At 36.8% G+C, this 21520-nt stretch overlaps 3 protein-coding genes across 4 annotated transcripts; all 3 read left to right on the top strand.

Annotated features, from left to right (window-relative positions):
• Positions 1-1427: 1427 nt before the first annotated feature.
• Positions 1428-5839, top strand: LOC107586270 (52 kDa repressor of the inhibitor of the protein kinase-like). Its single transcript, XM_016273555.1, has 5 exons — positions 1428-1689; positions 2432-2552; positions 2688-2795; positions 3397-3433; positions 3671-5839. The coding sequence occupies exons 1-5, from the start codon at positions 1601-1603 to the stop codon at positions 5557-5559; spliced, it is 2244 nt and encodes a 747-aa protein (XP_016129041.1). The 5' UTR covers positions 1428-1600; the 3' UTR covers positions 5560-5839.
• A 2861-nt stretch (positions 5840-8700) lies between these two features.
• map6b (microtubule-associated protein 6b) lies at positions 8701-16573 on the top strand. Of its 2 annotated transcripts, XM_016273554.1 has the most exons (4): positions 8701-9816; positions 11182-11398; positions 12918-12957; positions 15130-15206. In XM_016273554.1, exons 1-3 carry the CDS (start codon positions 9095-9097, stop codon positions 12951-12953), a joined length of 975 nt encoding a protein of 324 aa, XP_016129040.1. In that variant the 5' UTR covers positions 8701-9094; the 3' UTR covers positions 12954-12957; positions 15130-15206. The 2 variants fall into 2 exon arrangements, with proteins under 2 accessions (XP_016129040.1, XP_016129039.1); XM_016273553.1 differs by lacking the exon at positions 12918-12957 and having other exon boundaries at positions 15130-16573.
• Positions 16574-18076: 1503 nt separating this feature from the next.
• LOC107586312 (histone H4 transcription factor) lies at positions 18077-21482 on the top strand. Its single transcript, XM_071582386.1, is given in 7 exon segments — positions 18077-18441; positions 18697-18853; positions 18994-19341; positions 19413-19653; positions 19749-19887; positions 20640-20764; positions 20853-21482. Coding segments are annotated over 6 exon segments (1413 nt in total). The 5' UTR covers positions 18077-18441; positions 18697-18702; the 3' UTR covers positions 21262-21482.
• The last annotated feature ends 38 nt before the right edge of the window (positions 21483-21520 follow it).

Raw genomic sequence — 21520 nt, 5'->3', positions numbered from 1 at the left:
AAAGAGCCTTTTTGACAGCTCATTTTGAATAAAACTGGGGTATTTAAATTCTAACAATGATTTTAGAACTTTTTGATTACATATGCTAGATTGTTGTTTTGAAGGCCATAGCGTTGTAGGCTTCTCTAAATACAATCTTGCATATGTACGAATGTATAATTGATAACGTATAATCATATTAACGCTGTTCTCGACGAACACGCATTGCCATACCGGTAACATTATATTTCGCCAAATGTAGATCAAATGTGGGATAATTTAGGGAGAAAATAAACTTACCCGTAGACAAAAGCATCACAAATGATCTGAAACCTGCGCATAGACACCAGTTGCTACTGCCAGTGCCAACATAGCTGATGCCACAAAAACATTACAACAAACTTGAGCAGATTGCAGAACACTGAACGTTGGGATTTGAGAGGAGTTTTTTTAGGAGCTGAAAATGGTCCGGTCTCTGCTGCCATCTACAGAATTCACGGCTTTATGAGCGCAGAGAGAGAGAGAGAGAGAGAGAGAGAGAGAGAGAGAGAGAGAGACGAACCAGTTCAGTGCTAACTTTGGTTCTGGTGAAAAATAAAGCGAGTTTTAACACAGTTTACTGATTTCTTTCTGCATTTACATTAAAGGAAGCAATGGATTTTGTTTTGTTTTCTTAAATATGGAAAATGGCAACATGTAGGCCACTTGATAACATGGACCGACAAACGCCACTCAAATGAATATTTCATGTCCATATATTTATTCATTTGGTATGAGGCTGTGTAAAGCTGCATTATGTAGACTATTCGGTGAACTCCTAACGATTTAACTGTGCTTAAAGTATCGAATGAGATCACTAAATAATTATAACAAAAAAAATGGACCTAAAACTAACTATAACTGAAATGATATGTTACTGTTTACTACTGTAAAGCTGCTTTAAAGCAATTTGTATTATTTTGTATTTTTATTCTTGAACTTTGATATTGCTATAATGCAATAACAGAATGTGTAGTCATTATTTATGTGTGAAACACATTCACATCTGATTAAAAGAGTTTTAAACTGATAGACTATTCAACACATTGTAACATCAATTGTGAAAAATAAATAAAACCCCCCTGAAAATGCTTTATCCACAAAATGGTCATTGTGTGTTTCAAACAAAAGAACGACAGAACTACATACAAGAAACATTTCAAATGAATAGTTAATCGTTTATTTTTATTATTATATTTCAACTCAAAGTAAATAAAAAATCATGTAGATGCAGACCCTACAAATATTAGCACACATATATTTAATCCACAACTTCATCGTATATTGATATGCATGCATGAGCTGTTCACTCGAGAACCGTTTGGAACGAATCAGGTTTTGTGAACCGGTTCGACCGAATCATTGAAAAGATCCGACACAAAGGAAGCGAAGGAGTCGCTACTGCTTTCAGTATGGCTGGTGCATTGTGGGATCGAAACGAATTGCATTGTGGGTCGGCCCGCCATCAATACTACTGTTTCATACTTGCGCGCCTTGTTCATTTTTGCAGTGTTGCAATGATTGTATTAGTGACACCATAACTAATAGAGTGCCTAGAGAGCTTTTGAACATTAAATGCACAATGCCAAATTTTTGTGCCGCTCCGAACTGTACCAGGAAAAGCACCCAGTCCGATTTAGCTTTCTTTAGGTTTCCACGGGATCCGCAGAGGTATGCCTTTTTTTTTAAACTATTCAAAACACTATCACTGTCGTTTTGTGTTCATTAAACATGACGCCTGATATGAAAGTAATGCTTCCTGAGGAAGCCAAACCAAATGTGCTCCTGCAAATCAGTGATGATCTCTCCGACAGCTGAAGTGGAGTTAGTTAGTGCATGTTGACATAATATAACAAGGCTTCTCATATTTATACATTTGAATTACTGTGATGCTATGATGTATTTAGCTGTTTTTGGTAAAACAAGTTTTGTGCCTGTAACAGTGAAGATAGTTCACGTGCCTCTGATTTGTATATCTATTCTTCTGCTCTTTAGCTGAACCGTTTTGTATTAATATAGATCATATAAAGAAAAAAAGAGATCCTTGTGGATGTTTGTAGTAAGTATACTCAAGAATAATTTAATATCCGTGTATTTTATATTAGTAATATACTGTAGTGCTTTGTTGGAGGTGTTGGGATAATTCTAGCCACTTCTAACCTGTTAGAATTTCATTATTCCAAAATATCTTGTTAATCAAAATCCAGTGTTTAAATGGGAACGAAAAAGAGCATAATATAGCTTCTACAGTAGTTCTCATCAATAAAACATTTGTGTATGAATGTCAAACTCAGCAGTGTTCAGGGTTTTTTTTTTCATTTGTTTCTTAGGTTTCCTGCGAATAAATGTTTTCTATAAAAATGTTATGCAAGAAGTGAGTCATTGTGCATTTCTTTTAACTTTATTTGCACAGATGTAGGTTGTGGGTGGAGAACTGTCGCAGGGCAGATCTGGAGGAGAAAACCCCCGATCAGCTGAACAAGCACTACCGACTGTGTGCCAAGCACTTTGAACCAGCCATGATATGCAAAACTGTAATGCACTATAATTTGTACTTTACAGTTATTGTTTAAAAAATTACCATTACTCATAGTACTGGAACCTTAATGTTTTATCATATTATCTAAATAGCTAAAGTTGAATAGTTTTTTTGTTACTGTGTTTTTCAGAGCCCTTACAGGACAGTATTAAGGGACACTGCTATTCCCACGATTTTTGATTTGACCAGTCACCTCGGCAATCCTCACAGCAGACATCGCAAACGCATCAAAGTTCTGGTAGAATATTCTTCTTCTTTCTTTTTTTTTCTTCAGGTGTACTGCATTTGTTTTTAAACTGTATAATAACAATTTTTTTCTGCAAAGTATATTACATATTGTTAGTAATAAGTTAATAAATTTATAGTTCACCCAAAAATGAAAATTCTGTCAGTAATTAGTCATCCTCATGTCGTTCCAAACCTGTAAGACCTTCGTTCATCTTCAGAACACAAATTAAGATATTTTTTATTAAATCCGAGAGCTTTCTGAGCCTCCATATACAGCAACGCAACTGACACATTCAAGGCACAGAAAGGTAGTAAGGACATTGTTAAAATAGTCCATGTGACATCAGTGGTTCCTCATTAATTTTATGAAGCTACGAGAATACTTTTTGTCCGCAAAGAAAACAAAAATAACGACTTTATTCAATAAAGCTCCCGGATTTCATAAAAAATATCTTAATTTGTGTTCTGAAGATGAACAAAGGTCTTGTGGGTTTAGAACGGCATGAGGGCGAGTAATTAATGAATTTTCATTTTTGGGTGAACTATCCCTTTAACACTATAAATCGGGACACAATTTATATAGTGACACTTTGCATTCCTGTTTTCCTCAGACAGATGAAGAGGTTCAGAAAATCAAAGAAAGACGACGTAAGCAAGATATAGTTGATTATTACACATCTCTGTAGAATATTTGATTCTGATTGGTCAATTGCAACATTTAGCAGTCAGTTCATTTTTAATATTTGCTGTTGCCTATGGCAGCGCTGTATATCACTCTGCTCATCTGGGTAACTGATACTGATTAAACTGATTTCTTACTTAATCGATTAAAATTGTAGCACTGAATGATTGTTGCTTTTAACGTTTGTGTCTCTCTTTCTTTAGTGGAGTCTTCAATTGAACAACTGCTCTCCAATAAAGACTGCGACGCTCAGGATGACAGCGAGAACGCTGACGACATCCCTCAGCTGACACCCGAGCAAAAAGACCTGAGAGAGTTCTTAAGGTCTTCCTTTGAAGTCATGGTTTTGATAGGAAGGCAAAACTTTCCATTCAGTTGCAATGCAAGAGAAGATGAGATGCGCTCCGAGGAGGAACGGTTCTTAACTACAGGTAACTTTCGAGCTCTAATTGAGAACCGAATCAATGCGGGTGATGAATTTCTTCGGAGGAGATTCGAGACAGCGGCTGTTAATGAGGAATATTGTTCGGCCGTCCAGCAGAGGCAGCTTCTGGAGGTCTGCGAGAGATGTGTGCGTGAGGAGATCCTTCAGCAAGTCCGAGAATGCCGCTTCTTTTCCATCGTCACTGGGGAGTTAGTGGAGTTCCCAGAAGGAGAGCACCTGCCTGTATTCCTGCGCTTTGTAGACCAAGCCAACTCTCTTAGAGAGGAGTTCATAGAGTTCCTCTCGTTTGAAGGAGAAGAGGTCGCTGTTGCTGAGAGGCTGGAGACTCAGTTGACGAAAGGATGGGGCTTGAGCATGGAGCACTGCAGAGGACAAGCGCATGCGGGATCTGGTATACTTGGCACCAAGATGAAGGTCATCGCTGCCCAGCTCAAGGAGAAATATCCCATGGCGGTGATCACACCAACTTCTACCTGTGCACTTAATGTTCATCTTGCTAATGGCATGCCATTGACTGGAGTGCAAGATGTGATGTCCGTTCTGAAGAAGACGAATGCGTTTTTTAAAGCATCTCCGTTGCTGCAGAGCGAACTTGATAATGCTATCTCCATCCTGTGTCAGGGAAACATAGAAAAAGAGAGCATTCTCAAAGAGGGCTCTCGTTCAACATGGACTGATCTTCATAATGTGTTCGAGATGGCCGTAGAATTGATGGAGCCGCTTCTGCTGTGCATGGACAGCATACACGACAATGAGGATCTGAAGTGGAACGACCAAATCACCAGTGACGCTTACGCCATTTCTGAGGCCTTGGCGGACTTTGAGTTCATCGTGACGTTGGTTATTTTGAAGAACGCATTGTCTTTTACGAGAGCTTTTGGTAAGAACCTACAAGGAGAAACCATTGATGTGTTTTTTGCCGCCAACAGCCTAACAGCAGTACTGCACTCGTTGCACGAGGTATCGGACAATCTGGAAGTATACCACGAATTTTGGTTTGAAGAGGCTGTCAGTTTGGCGACTGCAATGGAAATCCCGGTGAGAGTCCCGAGGTTGTTTCTTCGGAAGCAACAGGCGGTGGAGACCATGGAAATACAGGCAGAGTCATTCTTTAAGGAGTATCTTACACTGCCGGTTATGGAGTACATCACGCAGGAGGTCAAGGAGATCTTCTCTGAGAATCATCTCAAGGCGCTCAAGTGCTTGTCTCTCGTCCCCGCGGTCATGGGACAAATGAGATTCAATACCTCCGAGGAGACCCATGCGGACATTTACAGGAGCGATCTGCCCCATCCGGACACTCTGCCTGCTGAACTACACTGTTGGAGGATAAAATGGAAACACAGAGGGAAGGAAGTCAGCTTGCCGTGCACCATTCACCAAACACTTCAGCACTCCGATGTGAAGTTCTTCCCTAATGTTAATGCGTTTTTGAAAATATTAGCCACGTTGCCGGTGCTGAAGCTTGATGGGAGTCACGGTGAAACCGCACAAAGACGTTTACAAGCTTACCTCATGGACACTGCGGTAAACCAAAGATGTAAGAATCTGGCTGTGCTGAACATCAATTATCATATAAAGACAGACCTGGAAGAAATGGTTCAGTGCTATTTAAAAACTTACCCAGAAGAATGTGAGAGTGATTAACAGGAAAAACGTAGAGACTCTCCAAGTTTCGACTGCAAAAATCTTCGAGCTGGAATTTTAATAAGTTGTGTAATTGTTTTGCATAATACAATGCCAATTGTTTATTTTCATGTGTCTTTTCCCCCTGGAGAAATGTGAAATTTGTGAGGACCGTCAAAAAAAATCACCATGTAAGTATCTGCAAGTCTTGTATTTTGATCGCTTGACTTTTTTGACTTGACAAAAATGACTTCAGCCATTAAAAAATCAGCCATTAAAGACACGTTTGCGTTTGTAAAAACTGGTCCGAAGTGTAAATTTACATTGTCATTTAGCAGACACTTTTATCCAAAATCATTACAAATGAGGACAATAAAAGCAGTCAAAACTAACAAAAGAGCAACAATATATAAGTGCAAATGACAAGTCTCGGTTAGCCTAACGCAGGACACATAGCAAGGTGTATATATATACATTATACACACACACAAACAAAGAAAAACAAGTAGATAGAATAGAAAAAATAGAAAGCTAGTGTTTGTTTTTTGTTGTAGTTTTTTTGTTAAATGAACAAAAAAATGAAAACGATAAAAATAAAGTAGAATTATAATAGAATAGAAAGTGTTAGAGTTAGAGGGTCAAATAAAGGTGACCCTCTAAATAAAATGAAAGCACATTTGATGCTGTCTTTTATAATGGTGTAATTTCTTTCTAATGTCACAGGTATACACTACAGCAGCTATTATATATTTACTTTGTAGCTATAAAAAGATCCCATTAGTTAACGTTAGATAATGCATTAAATAATAAGAAAAACAGTTGCTACAGTATTTATTCATCTTTGTTAGCGTTATTTAATAAAAATACAACTCTTCATTATTAGTTCTTGTTAGCTCAGGTCCATTGAATATAAATAGGTCCATAATATATTAACAGATGCATGTTTTAATTTTAATAATGTATTAAACATTGAAATAAGCATTAATTAAGATTAATAAATGCTTTTGAAATATTTTTATGGTAAGTTAATCTAAACTAATGTATTTATCCAGTGTCAACAAATGAAACCTTAACTGTTGCTATTTACTCCCTGGTAATGCATTTATTACTATGAAAATGAAGAACTTCATGCATCAATATTGGTGGTAATAGCAACCTGTTTAACCAGATTTGTTTTAGTCTTGCTCCAGTATATCCAACTTAACACTGTTTTGCATGAAAATACAAAAGATGCACAGCCTGATGCAGACACATTCTGCCTTCTATTGTTTTGTTTTTTTTACACAATGCGGTAAATAATTGAAGAGTTCAGATAAACTCTGTTTTTAACCATTTTCAAAACTGCATTGCATTCCAATTAATGTCAATCAAACTGTAGTTGGGTTATTTTGATTAAGTTAAAAAATAAGTAAAAAATACTGCTAACTAACACAATAAAAACATAACATAATAAAAAAAACATGATTTTTGAAAATGTAAAAAACGGAGTTATCTGTTTTTGCAAATAAACTCTTTAAATGCAACCAAAATAGTTATATTTTGTGAGCACCATGGCTTTGGCAAGATCACCATGCCAGTTTATTTCATGCATTCTTTATTAATTTTTTGTAAGTATTTGGTAAATGCAATAAAACCCTTTTGCAATGCAAATGCTTAAAATAAACTGAAAAGGGATAAACATTATAGTGCATAACATCTGTTGCTCTTTATATTTAGAGTCAATTCCTCTTTGGTCCTCAAGAGAGCAGCATTTGCAAGTATATATTTTACTATAAAAATCATGTCATTTTAAACTACTATGGTGTCTGTAGATGGGTGGGTTTAATTATAATAAAAAGATTGATTAAAGAGGGCGTACAAAACATTAATTCACCAAGGAGCTGCTGCAAATATTTCATATAGATTCAAGAAGGTTTGTATCCACATACGTGTGAATTTAAAGCACAAAAAAACAGGAAAATGTACACTTGCCATACATACTTTTCATCCCACTAAGGAAAAGGCAAAAGAGTGGAAATCTGAGGACACTGAACAGCAGGCCAAACATTGTATATCCTCTCATGCAAAAACACCATTAGAAAGGCTTGCGCTAAGGTTTCTGATATCAGTTTTTTTTTGCCACTTTGAACTCTGCTTCTGGAATTTCTGACATGATATTTTAATTGGGGTAAGGCATTACTTTCCAGTTTGGTCATGCATTGTGGATGCAATGTCAGTTAGATGCAGAGCACTGGCAGCATCACCGGATATCTGCACTGGGCTAACTGTGCCCCACCCCATGGTATGGGTTACACAATGTAACACACATGCACATGCAACACATACTGCCATCACTGCAGGCACCACTAGATGGTATGTTGTACACATGTAAGAATGAAAAGAACGAAAGAAAAGTGGGTGTAGCAATTCATTCATGCAGGCTGGGTCCGATATTCACCCCAAATTTCAAAACCATACATGCATTCACAGATGTGGAAGTGCAGTGAAACAAACTAGAGCATATATATACCACCTAATAGAAAGTTGCAAACAATAATTTTATATAGTATGTAGGACATATTTTGTATATGCAAGTGTGGGAATGATATGTCTTTGTATAAGTTTTTTTTTCTTTTTTTAAATGTGTGCCATTTAATAACTATTAATAAGAATAATTTTTAATAATTGATTCAATTCAATTTTGTAATAATCATTCAGTACTTAGTTGTAGAGCACAGCCTATTGTCCTATTGTGTTTTTCTGTCAATATGGGGGTGCTGTGTGTACATTAATGAGGAAAAAAAAACAACTTAAATGATTTTAGCAAATGGCTGCAATATAACAAAGAGTGAAAAAATTTAAGGGGGTCTGAATACTTTCCGTACCCACTGTATGTACTCATAATTTTATAAGACCGTGCGTCTCAATAATACATCAATAATAGATGTTTTAAATATGGCAGCTGTATCTGTATTATGTCATGTTTTATAGGCCTAGTTGACAACTCTGAAATACACCAACAACTCTTTTTAGACCCTTAAATGTCATAAATGTTGCCTATGTAATGAGCCGGTTTTCAGATCAACAAGTCCCAGAATCATGTAGCCTAGCGTTTGCAGGCAGAAATGGTGAAGCAGTGGGTGGATGTGGATGTGTGTCAGTCTTGAAATGGTTAAACGAGCGGCGTCTCCACCCGATGCTGCCCAGACGCTGACGGCTGCAGGTGATAGTTCACTCCGCAGACCACGAGCGTTTTCCGAGGAAACACGGGAGCCGGCGCGGTGTCTAGTCATACAGCTGCCAATGAAGGTGTCTTTTCTATAAAGAAATCTTTAATTTACATTTGCAACTGAGAGAAAACAAGCACATCGAAATTACTCTGCTGAGGGAAGTGCGCAAGCGCGTTCGCTAAGATACAGGGAATTTCAACACACTGGAAGGATTTCTTTCATCAGAAGGGACATTTAAAGGAAATAGCATCGCTGTTCTGATTTTTTAAAAATACTTTATGCGTTGTGGTCCACATTTCTGAATCGTTTCTCTTTAGATTCAAGCCTTCGCCTCGTCGTTATCAATCATGGCATGGCCCTGTATTACCAGGGCTTGCTGCATCAACCGCTTCTGGAGTGAGTTTGACAAAGGTGACATTGCAGTGCCTTTGGTTTTCACGAAGTATTCAGATGTGGCCGAGGTGCAACATCTGCACCCTCAACCCAAGCCATTAACATCACAGAAGCCGGTCGTCACAGAATCCCAGCCTGCCCATAGCGCTCACCAGGAGGCGTCGACCGGAGCGACTCACGCCGCCGCTGATGCCGCAGCATCATCATCCCAAGACGGGTCAGGCGCTTCTGTGATGCGCGAGGATTTCAAAGCCTGGAGTGTGCGTCCGGAACGAAGCTGCAAACCCAGAAACGAGTTTCAGCCATCAAAGGCCCCTTTCAGCAACGTGACTCAGTACCAGAAAGATTATAAACCGTGGCCCATTCCGAAAAAAGGAGATCATCCGTGGATTCCCAAACAACCCACTCCTGCTGCACCCTGTAAGGCCGAGAGCAAGTTCTCCAAACAGGAGCAGGCCGCTGCTGAGGTTGATACCGGTGTGGAAAAATGTGAGATTGAAGAAAAACAGCACGAAAAAGAGAGTAAAGAAAGGAGAAAGAAGGTAGACAAAGAAGAGCATGTGTCAGAGGGGATCAAAATGGAGCAAGATGCTGCAGTGGAGGGAAAGAAGAGGTCGGCTGCAGATGCTCTCAACAGGCAGATTAAGGAGGAAGTCACATCTGGAAGTTCATATAGGTAGGCTAAATATATTACACATCTGCTTCATTTTTATGCAGTTAATAACATGCCATTTTAAAGAAACATATATTAGAATGAAAATATTAATTGGACAATATCTAGCCGTTTTAAGATTATTGGGATTGGCTGATTCCCAAATAACAATTTTTGGTTCCCAGAACATCCTGGTAAACTTAGTTTATGGATATATAAAATAAAACGAATAAAATACTATATGTAGGCCTATATGTTTTCTTTAGTTTGTCACAAAAACTCCCTGCAACATTCTGGGAAGTATTATTTATTTATTTATGTATGCATGTATGTATGTATGTTGCAAAAAAAGAACCTATAGGAGCAGAGCCATATACTGTGCATTCATCAGTTAGCAGCAATGTGTAATTTTTAACATCTGCCAACAATGCCCTTGTCTATTGATTAAATAATCCCTTTTACATTAACTTTAAGTAAAAACTAAATATGATGTAAAACAGCTGTTCTTTTAATTTCAGGAGATTTGTGTGCATCATTCTTTTGCGTTCATTTAATTGCATTATGTATCTGCATTATTTTATCAGCAACTTTATTTGTAATCCTGTTTTCTACATCGCCATTTAAACAGTCAGTATATGCTCATTTCAGCTGTGTCATCATCGGTTCTTAAAACTCATAAAACCCATACATATTAGCAGACAAATATTTCCTAATTACCATGAAATTATAAAACTGAAAATTTACCCAAAATCAGCTCCCTTTTTGGGGGCTTTAATTCTGTATATTCTAGATCTGAAGGGGAACCAAACTTAGATCTGGTCATAAAAACCCTCATTGATTATCCACCAATCTGATTACTGGGTACTTTTCTATTCTGACATTAAACTATGGTTCAGTATATCAGATCACTGCAGCTAATGTAGCCTCTGAAACAAAAGATCAGTGAACCTTATCTACGCACAAGATAGAGGGAAAGATTTAGATCCAGTCTTTGAAAAATATCAAGTCACCAGTGTAATTTCCTCTCTGTGGGTGTCTACCCCAAAATATGTTGAGTCATTCTTGAGTTTGCAGATCATTTTGTGCACACTGACTCTGCATAAAGCTGTAATACAACAGATGCACCTCAATGCCCCAATTAGTTTGCCCTGATTTCTTTACAAGGCGTCTGTTTTGGTTGAGTAATTATGCTGAATATTGACTTTCCTCGATTTAAATAGGTCAGAGCCTCAACATTAGATGCCATCTAAATAAAGCATATTGCCACATGGTTCTGATTTGTTTGCCAGGTTATTGGTTTTGGTCTTTAATGAACCACAAACAATTTTTGATTATATGTATAATTATTTAAGCCTAAGATTAATTTACAAAATCTCTTTGTTTCTCTAGGACGGAGTTTAAGGCTTACAGAGATGTCAAACAAGTGAAACCCATCAAAGCGAAATCTCAGTACAAACTTCTAGCAGAGGAGAAGACCAGCCTGGAGACCAGTTACAGTGCCACCTTTAAAGGAGAGCAGGTCAAACCTCAGGCCACAGATAACAAGCTGTTGGAGCGCCGTCGGATACGAAGCCTGTACAGTGAACCAAGCAAAGACTCCAGCAAGGTAGGATGCTTTCTCAGGTCACCAGTTTATGACCGATCACACAATTTGTTGAGCTATATTGCCCTGTTTTATTACCAAAATGATTAAATGAATAATTTCAGATATGAGGGTAATCATTAGAAACTTAATTACACTGTGAGTCATGAAATTGTAATGCAAGAGTATGAATTTTTCTGGAATATTTTATTAATATAGGGCTCCAACATCTGTCGGTCTAGTGCTATCAGTTCTGAGATAGAAAAAGTCTTAAAAGGACAGTTCATTCCATGCAGTGTTATTTTTATTTGTAAACGATTATAGTTATTTTCATGTTTACAGATTTTAGTCTAAGTAATTTTGTGTGCTTGTCATTATTATTATTAGTTTTTGTGTTTTTATATATATATATATATTGGAAAAATAAAATAAAACTATAAAAATACTATAAAATAAAATTACATTCCATGCAGTGTTGTTTTAGTATTATTTGTAATCTGTTATAGTTAGTTTTCATGTTTTCAGATTTGAGTCTAATTTTATGTGCTTGTCATTTTTATTAGTAAAAAAAACATATATTTCTATATAGCTATTTTATTTTAACTTTTGTTTCAATTTTAGTTTTAGTAATTTTAGTACTTCAATCCAAACTTTTTTTTTTTTTTAGTTAGTTGCCGATGCAGAATTTCTCATTTATTTATGTTGAAATTTTTCATAGAATATTTTCCTTTTATTTAGTTAATTAATGAAAACAATTTTTAATAGTTTTACTTAATAACAATGACTGCATGACTTATTTTCTTAGAAGACATTTTGAAGAATTGTTTTGGTTGCTATTTGCCATGCAGTTTAAAAATGTAATAAAAATGTGCTAAAAATGTACTCGTCCTCAGGCCATCCAAGATGTTTGTTTCTTCATCAGAACAGATTTTAAAAATTTAGCATGACATCACTTCCTCACCAATGGATGCTGTGCAGTGAATGGGTGCCGTCAGAATGAGAGTCCACACAGCTGATAAAAACATCACAATAACCCACAAGTAATTCACACCACTCCAGTCCATCAATGTCTTGTGAAGTGAAAAGCTGTGCATTTGTAAGAAACTTAGAAATTGCTCCAGATCTGTTCCAATAAAAAAAAAAGGTTTAAATCATGGATGGCCTATGAGTGTGTACATTTTCAATTTTTGGTGAAGTGACAATTTGTTCATGGATCGGACATCAGAGGCTTTTTTACAGAAACATTCTTACTCAAAATCTTATCTCTTTAATTAGAACATTTAAAAAAATAAGTAAAGAATTAAGATTTCTAGATTAAGGTTTCTGTTCTGAATAGTACATTCTTCAGAATTTCTTTATTTGTCTTCCACAGAAGAAAGTAATACGGGTTTGGAATGACTTGAGGATGAATCAATATTAGAATTTTCATTTTTGGTCAAATCACTCCTTTCAATGTAAAAGCAAATATGTTGAAACAAGAGTTTTCTAGTGTTGATGTGCAAGTAATGTGTTGATGTAGCCCCTCCCTCTCTCACTCTCATAGGACTGTTCTGACAGTGACAGCAGCTCTGTTCTGTAGTCAGGTGTGTTCAGTGATTCTTTTGGACAGCATGGATCTAGAATATTTCACCATACAGCTGCACCATCACGGAGATCCTCAGTGGGGCCGAATCTGATTAAATCCTCTTCACAATGAGGATTTGCTGAACACTATGCTATTTTTTATTTTTTTTGCATGGAACAATAGTATCTTCACTATCAAGAGGGGCTCTATTTGGCTTCCACTGTAACTGAATACAAATGATTTCCGCAAGGTTACTGGCTTCAGAAACTTGGAGCAGAAGTGCCAAAAGATACTAATAGGGCTGCACGCCATTAGTATCAAAACTAAGCTCACATTGATCACTGCGATCATGCTTTTGTGCAAGGCATTTTCTTAAAGCATTGTTAGAATATGGAAACCTTGCAAAATAGCTTAAATCTTCCATAATTGGAAAGTAAAGTTAAAAGAGTCACATATTATATATGTTATATATAAACCTTTGTGACACATTTTGATAGCTTGCTTTAAAGGACTTGGCTTAGATCCAAGCTGTCATCGAAAACTACCTGTATCTCTTTATTTGAGTATGCAGAACAAATCACCTTTTGTTTTAAACATATCATCTGCATTTAGCACATTGAATAAGGCCCGAAAATCACATCCTAACACGTATTTCTGTCATGAGATACTAACTTGGATGCCACAATACTAATTGAAACATGATTCACATTTTCAGAATTATTTTATTGAAATCATTTTAAATGTACAGTTTGCACTGGAGGGCCAGTGATTGTGTTTCTACTGTAAATTACACACTTTTCCTGTTTATTTATTTGTTTTCTAAGTGTATGGCGCTCAGAAGGTCTGAGTGCTTACCATAAAGGTTTGTGGGTAAAAATGACAAACTACACTACACTGCTGTTCAAAAACTTGGAGTCTGTAATATTGTTTTATGTTTTTGAAGTCTCTTATGCCCACTAAGGTTGCATTTATTTGATCAAAAATACAGATAAAAACAGTAATATTGTAAAATATTATTATTATTCAAAGTAATTGATTTCTATTTAAAATGTAATTTATTCCTGTGATGCAAAGCTGAATTTTCAGCAGCCATTAGCTCCAGTCTTAGTTGTCACATGATCCTTCGGAAATCATTCTAATGATATACTTTTTCCATTATATATATTTTTTCAGGATTATTTGATGAATAGAAAGTTCAAAAGAGCAGCATTTATTCAAAATAGAATTCTTTCGTACAAGTCACTTTTGATCAATTTAATGTGTCCTTGCAGAATAAAAGTCTTTCAATAAATAAATAAATATTACTGACCCCAAATTGTAGAATTGTAGTGTATATGGTAAAATTAATAAAGCACTTTTATTTTTATGTTTATTTTTAAAAACAAACAGGAACAGTTAAATATACAATATTATATAATATATATGACAGTTAAAGGCACAATATGTAAGATTTTTTTATTAAAATATCCAAAAACCACTAGAATAGTGTTATATATTTTGCTGACTTGTGTACTTACATTATCCCAAATGTTTTGAAGAATGCTTAAACAATTTTAACTAGTGACACGGACCGTGTCTATAGTGTCATTGTGTTGCCTGCCAATGACATCATAGCCCCTCGATTTCTGGTTTTGTTTTGTAGAAAACATGGAAACACCAAACACGCTTTAATATGTTGTGCGTTTTAATAGACCGGTGACAACCGCACAGAGAAGCATTATAACAGAACTTTCAAATGTATCTAGTATGATAAAACAGCGCTGCTTTTTTCCCCACATACGCATGACCAGAAGGAGCGGAAGTGGTCGACTGTGGCATAATAAAAGCTCTGCTGCTTTCGAGCCGTGTGTCGCGCTCGTTCAATAGCCTCGTTTCGCTTCAAGGGCTTTCAGCCTCACCCTGCTTCATTCTACTACGTTAATAAATCATTAGCTCATCCATGAACATGATTTCTGCCCAAGTCCCGTCGGATTGCATCGGCTGTGGGGATGAAGACGACAACTCCCATGATTCCACACTCAGTCACAGCGTCATCAAACTACGTCTTTATCTCTTTGTTTATTTTGAATGCGCGCCCTCTAGCGGCGAAAATTACATATTGTGCCTTTAAATATATAATAGACATTTATTCATGTGTGTTGTTTTGCAGTTTGAAATAATGCACCAAATGTCCCAATTTTTGTTCCTGTAGGTGGAGAGGCATAATATATCACTTTCCAAGCCAAAAAAGACAACAAGCCATAGCAAAACAGTGAAAAAAGCAAAGGAGAAGCCAATCGCTGGGAGTCAAGCTGCCAAGAAGAAAACCTCAGAGAGCAACCAGGAGCCAAAGCCAGAGGGAGGCGTCACCAAGAAAAGCAAAGAAATGATCAACAGACTAGCCGAGGCAAAAGATTAAGTGCACTTTTGTGTTTGGGGGGGGTTGAGGAGGCTATAATACGGAATAGAGGACTCTCATCCCCTTGTTCATGACCTTACTCTAATGGCCCGACTCTGATGGTGTCGTTACCTACGTATTGTAGTGGATCAAGGCTCGTCTGCTTGATTTGTCTTGACTGTGTGGCCACTGTCCGGTCTATAATGAATCTATCTTTGCTTTTGCCCTGCTTCTGCTCCCTTTCTATATACATCAATAGCTTTCTCTGTGGCAAAGATGATTCACGAATCCTTGTTGCATGCTGCCTCTGAGCAAATGGCCATATGCCTTATTATATAAGATAAGGTTTTTGCTTTATCTTGCATTGAAGGATATTTACTGCAAACAATAATGGTCTTTTCTTTCAAGCAATCTAATGTGATATGGACTTCATTTAAAGTATATGGACCACTCTAATTAGATGCACCAATAGCATTGCTCAAACACTAAGATGTAATATTTGTCACCACACAGTTGGATTATAACAATGTTGTATTCCTCACAAACAATCAACAACGAACACATGAACGTCTTAACATCTCAAACGGCATGTTTAAAGATTGCGTGACACCTGAAATTAGCAGTTAGGAGCCTTACGAGTGCACAAGAGCATCATGTTTAACAAATGAACACAATCCAGCTTTACTTTTTGAGTATTTCATTTCTTTCGACGCCAGTGCCAGTCATTTTTAAACAAATTGAGGCATGGTCTCTCTTAAAGTGTTATTGTTACCTTGTAGTGTAGAGCAATATGCTATGGAGACCTATTTACGCTTAGCTTGCTCTTCTCTCAATAAAGCAATGTTCAAATGTGCTCTCATATGCATCATGCTATGTAATAAGAGAATTTGCTGATGTAAACCTAAAACTGCCTGCATTCCTTGCGTATGCTGTAAAATGGATGATTGACTTGGGAAGAATGCTGCTAAGCATACAGCTGAGGTCCATGTGATTGACAGACAGAAGCATGCCCTTCATAGTCATCTGTATGTTAATCATCATTCTGACCTGATCTGGTCTGGAGGGGTGAGAGCCCCCTCAGTGTAAATCTACAGCCTCTTGGTCCCGAGCTCCTCCTGGGTTGTCCTACACATGCTGTGCACACCATTCTAGGTGCTATCCTCAAGCTATGCTTTCCATAACAGTAGTGCCTGTATATTGAGTAACATAGGGCCATCAGATGTCCAAGTGGTAATTCTAAGTGTGATGTGCTTGTGTTGTGAGCTTGCATTGAATGAAACTGATTAAAATCATTAAAGCAATACACGGGTGATGTGGTTTGTTACTTTAAACTCTTGAGGTTGATCATTCTCAAGACATGTTTTTAATGGAAAATGGTCTCATGCAACACATTTTTGATAGAACAGAACAATTAAAGCATACATATCTATCTATCTATTTATCTATCTATCGAGTATGTGGTTAAGGTTCGTTTTGGGGAAAAAATGTCCCCTCAAGGATAGCAAACCCTGATATTTTTGTAAAAATGCATCAAGTTTTCAGTGAAGTTTGTGTTTGTTAGGAATAAAATATACTAAAATATAGAACATACAGTTTGTACAGTATAAAAATCATTACGTCTATGGAAAGTCCCCATCAAACATGGAAACACAGTGTGCATGTGTGCACATTTACACTGAATGATATGGCATCAAGGCTGATGTCGGCACCAAGTTCTTAATAGAAAATGAATAGAACAGGAAATATATATTAGTGTATTGTTTTAGTTATGAAAAAATTGGCATTCATATCTGAAAAAAATTTTTTTTAGATATGAATGAAGCATACTAGAGAAAAACTGACACACAAAATTTTTTTAAGGAGACAAAATAAACTCATTTATGTAATGCTATTAATAAAACTAGAAGCATCTTACACTTTAAACACAATTCAGGATGGTGGTGCTGCTGGCCTTCAATGTAAGAGAAAAAAACAAACATTGCAGATGCAGTGGACTCCCAGCGACTCAGTCGTCCTCACAAAATTCTATAAATAATTCAAGTCTCAGGCTCTGCATAGTGCTGACTATTTCAAGTTACTGCACGAATACTGTTTGGGTGTGGTATAGTGAACATGAACAATATGGGACAAGGTAGCTTTCTAGTAAAAATGTCAAAAGCATAAATGAAACTGTTCATGTATAACTCACTGAAATGTACAACAGCACAGCTCTAAAGTCAGAGAACAGCATAAACATTTCACATTCTTAAATCCAGCTACTTCTCATCATATTTGAATGAAGATTATAATGAATTCAGCCTACCTTATCATCCATTTTTTGAATATTTGAAAACATGTCCTCACGTGCCCTCCAGTGGTTATTGCGAGTGCTGCTATTTTGAGTGCATTTCCCCCCAATTGTTTTTCTATTTTGAAACACAGGCTTAAATAAAACCAATAAAAATGATAACTATTGATTATATTCATGTTAACATAATACCAATAACAAAAGTATATCATTTCATTTTATGTTTACGAGCTCCAATAATACTAGCCTAATAACTGTATAATATATGTTTCTTCTTGTTCTGCCCCATAGGCGTTAACATATATTGTTAATTCACTTCCACACAGTTGTAAAACTATATTTACTTTCGTCTTTCTGAAATTGCCCATGTCAGCAGAAAGTTTCAGCAAGGCTTTTATTTTGTCTGTAAGACGGAAATACGTCACGACCTTCTCCATCCTCCCAAACAAACAAGTTACCCGCGTTCCTGTCTGTCTCCTCATCCGCCCAACGCACATGAGCGGAAGTAAATGTTCAGACTTTGATTAAAGATTACGAAGACACACCATTTTTTTCAGCGGATTAACTTTTTTAGTTTAATTGTTCACATCATTACTAGCAATGTACGCTAGTAAAGTAAATAAAGTCCATTTTGATTTCATGCTGACTTTAAGGTAATTGAATTTCCCAAACAGCGAAGCAGCTTTACAGAACAGAGTCCAGTTGCTCAATATATTTTAAGACTATGAATTTTCCTTTACATTAATGCCTGAATGTTCGCGCGCGCTTCTGAGCCTCGACCGGTTAATAAAACGGAACTAGGAAGTGATCCTCAAAGCAGCTGACTCTTTAACATCAGAGTAAGTGAATTTAATCATTCATAACCTCTCTGGCAGTATCAGGTTATTGTTTTGAGATCTGTTAGCTTGTGTACAGTGAAGCAAACAACCAGCACTCGACCTTGTTGAGATTACGAGTTAATACACGTTTGTTTACATCGCACGAGCTGACGTCTTATAGCTGTTTTAAAAACACGTTTAGAGGGATGTCATTGCCAAATGCAATATCCTCAGTATTCAGAAGTCTCATTTGTGTAGTTGTATGCTTTCTCAAAGGTTAAGATGGCAAAAAGAAAAAATGTCTCTAAAATAGTGGTGGCATGCGAGTGGGCATCATGCACTTTCAAGAGTCAAAGCATGGAGGAGTTGAGTGAGCATATGTCTCTGCATCTGAAGGAGCATCTTGGGGAGGGAGAGGCCATGGAGGAACTGGGTAGGATATTGTAATGCATGCATAAGTAGATGAATAAGGCAGATCTTTAATGCAATGTCTGTGGCAACATTTTAATTTTATGTAAATTGTAGGCAGTTCATATATTAAGATGGTTGTGTTTGACATCATGTCTGTTATAGAGGATTATCCGTGTCTGTGGAGGGGCTGTGAGTTCCTGGCGATGGGAAGCCAAAGCGAGCTGATCGCTCATGCCCATTTCCACATCTTCCACAGCAAGCTGAAATACATTGGGACTCAGCTCCTTGAATCCCACCCTGAACTGCCTAGTTGCACTCAGGATCTTCACAGCAGCAGTCTAGTCCCAGATGTCTCTGAGGGGTTCGTCTGTCAGTGGCAGCACTGTGATGTTAGTATTGTAGCATGCTGTCTTCTGTTTTACTTTGACCCAAAAAGTGACAATTTGCTGAAAATGTACTTAGTACTTGCCCTCAGGTCATTCACGGTGCAGGTGAGTTTGTTTTTCCATAGTAAAAAAAAAAAACAATATTGCTTTATAAACCAGATCGAAAATAACAGTATTAATAGTGTCTTTATTCAGCTCAGTTTAGTTTTGTTCTCATTCAGCAGTGTCCGTGCATTCAAATTCATAATGTTACTGAATATTAAGTGTCTTTTACACCTATAAAGATATCGGAGTTTCTTCTTTCTTTTTTTGCAGTGAATCATATAAAATGTCCTCTCTGTGACATGACATGCACGTCCCTTTCCACCTTGAAGATCCATATCAAATTCCGTCACTGCGATGAGAGGCCCTTCCCGTGTGACTTCTGTGAGAGCAGGTGGCTGCCGAGAGTTTTCGCACTGTCCACATACACTCAATGAAGTACTGAAGAATATATTGCTTACATTTTATGGTTTATCTCCTTACCTTTAGCTTCAAGAACCAGCATGATCTGCGGAGACATATGGAAACTCACAATGAGGGAGCAGCATACCACTGCACAGTAGAGGGCTGTGGATACTCTTCACGCATGGCCCACACCATGAACCAGCACTATAAACGAGTACATGAGGTCAGCCAGCAGAGGGTGCAGTAACCTCAGCCATGATTCATATTTAAAGGAACGTTTTTGAGTTGAGCTGTACTCCTAGCATTTGAGTTTAAATGTTGATTATTACAGAAAATAATTCTGACACATCTATACCGAACTATCAAACTAGTGTGATAGAATTGTTTACTGATCTTGACTGTGCAAAGACTGAATCATGTTGGCAATGCACTTTTTTTTTTAATATAATTTCAAGTTTATGCGCTTGTACTGCTCAAAAACTTTTTTACTGATTAAATTCCTTTAATAATAAGCTTTGCATTTTTATTTATTTACACTTTTTCATTTATATATATTTTTTAATTATTTAAAAAATTTTTTTTTTTATTTTTTACGTTTTTCATGTTAGTGTTGATGTGATCAATTGTGTAAACTGCCTTTTACACATACAAAAATATTAGTAGTTTTATATACACATAGTAAAGGTGTTTTTTTTGTATCATGATGGAGATGCTGTTGTAGCTAGTATTTTAAGTTTTGTTTTATTTGTTTACATTTTATTTGTAAATATCTGTACTTTTTAATTTAATTTTTAATTCAGTTTTAGTTATTTTAGTACATCAAGTTAAAATAAAAATGATGCACTGACGATTAGTTGGAGTTATATAAATATATATAAAAGTTTACAGTTTATTTTGAGTAATGTTTTTTTTTTTTTTTTTAGTTAACTATTAGTAATGTCATAAAATAACATGTATGAAAACTGTCTGCAACAGGACAACATGGTTCCAAGGTATAAATGTCACCTTTGTGACAAGACCTTCTCTTGGTGTTACACACTCACCCTCCATCTTCGAAAGAAGCATCAACTCAAATGGCCATCTGGACATTCCCGTTTTAGGTATGCAATTAATAGTATCTTAAAATGTAATCAGTTGCTTCTGAGCTATTAATTTGCCTTCACGTATTAAAAATTGCTTGTTGAACAGGTACAAGAAAGACGAGGATGGGTATCTGCGGCTCAACATGGTGCGTTTTGAGACTGTAGAGGTTACGGAAGAGTTGATCAAAAACATGGCTGAAAAGCGCACCCCTCGCAAGGTCTCTGGTTCAACCAGTCACTACAAGGAACCCATGCTGCATCCTGACAGCGGCAATAGCACTCCCCAGCATTCTTCCTCACCCTCCTCTCCTTCCTCATCTTCTTCAACCTCAGAGCTCCTGGAGGGAACTGACAGCAGTGGATTAAAAGGCGATGAAACATCTGTGTATTGTGTGTTGAACACTGTGACTGAGGTCAGTGGGGATCCAGAAGAAGTGGCCCAACCTGCCGGGCCATCAGGGGCTGTTAGAGCTCTGGCTGCAGTGGCTAGAGGTCTAGGAATGGATGTGGTGTAATCTCATACCTATCAAATGCAGTTCTTATCAGAGATAACCTGTGTAAGAATACATAACCTGTTTAACCTCCATAGATTAAACATTTTCCATTAGATCAATGTTTTTATTAACTAATATGCAAAGTTTAGAGGCTGATGTTTTTTTTATTATTTTTTAGGTTTTTACATGATCTCAGGTTACACATACATATTTGTACTTTTTTTTTGGTCTCCATGTAGCACTCTGGCTGTTTTAATTTTTTTTTATTTTACATACATTT

This window comes from Sinocyclocheilus grahami, unplaced genomic scaffold, assembly GCF_001515645.1.
Source record: "Sinocyclocheilus grahami isolate Dianchi unplaced genomic scaffold, SAMN03320097.WGS_v1.1 scaffold79.1, whole genome shotgun sequence".
NCBI classification, from domain to species: domain Eukaryota; kingdom Metazoa; phylum Chordata; class Actinopteri; order Cypriniformes; family Cyprinidae; genus Sinocyclocheilus; species Sinocyclocheilus grahami.
The sequence above is the reverse complement of the archived record's forward strand: the minus strand, read 5'-3'. Positions and strand labels throughout refer to the sequence as shown.

What these genes read in the sequence shown, in the direction of transcription:
- LOC107586270 (XM_016273555.1), top strand. Translation starts at nt 1,601, where the DNA reads ATGCCAAATTTTTGTGCCGCTCCGAACTGTACCAGGAAAAGCACCCAG. An exon ending in GCAAACGCATCAAAGTTCTG is followed by an intron (nt 2,796 to 3,396) that starts GTAGAATATTCT and finishes TGTTTTCCTCAG; the next exon opens with ACAGATGAAGAGGTTCAGAA. An exon ending in GAAAATCAAAGAAAGACGAC is followed by an intron (nt 3,434 to 3,670) that starts GTAAGCAAGATA and finishes CTCTTTCTTTAG; the next exon opens with TGGAGTCTTCAATTGAACAA.
- map6b (XM_016273553.1), top strand. Translation starts at nt 9,095, where the DNA reads ATGGCATGGCCCTGTATTACCAGGGCTTGCTGCATCAACCGCTTCTGG. An exon ending in ACATCTGGAAGTTCATATAG is followed by an intron (nt 9,817 to 11,181) that starts GTAGGCTAAATA and finishes TTGTTTCTCTAG; the next exon opens with GACGGAGTTTAAGGCTTACA. An exon ending in CAAGCAAAGACTCCAGCAAG is followed by an intron (nt 11,399 to 15,129) that starts GTAGGATGCTTT and finishes TTGTTCCTGTAG; the next exon opens with GTGGAGAGGCATAATATATC.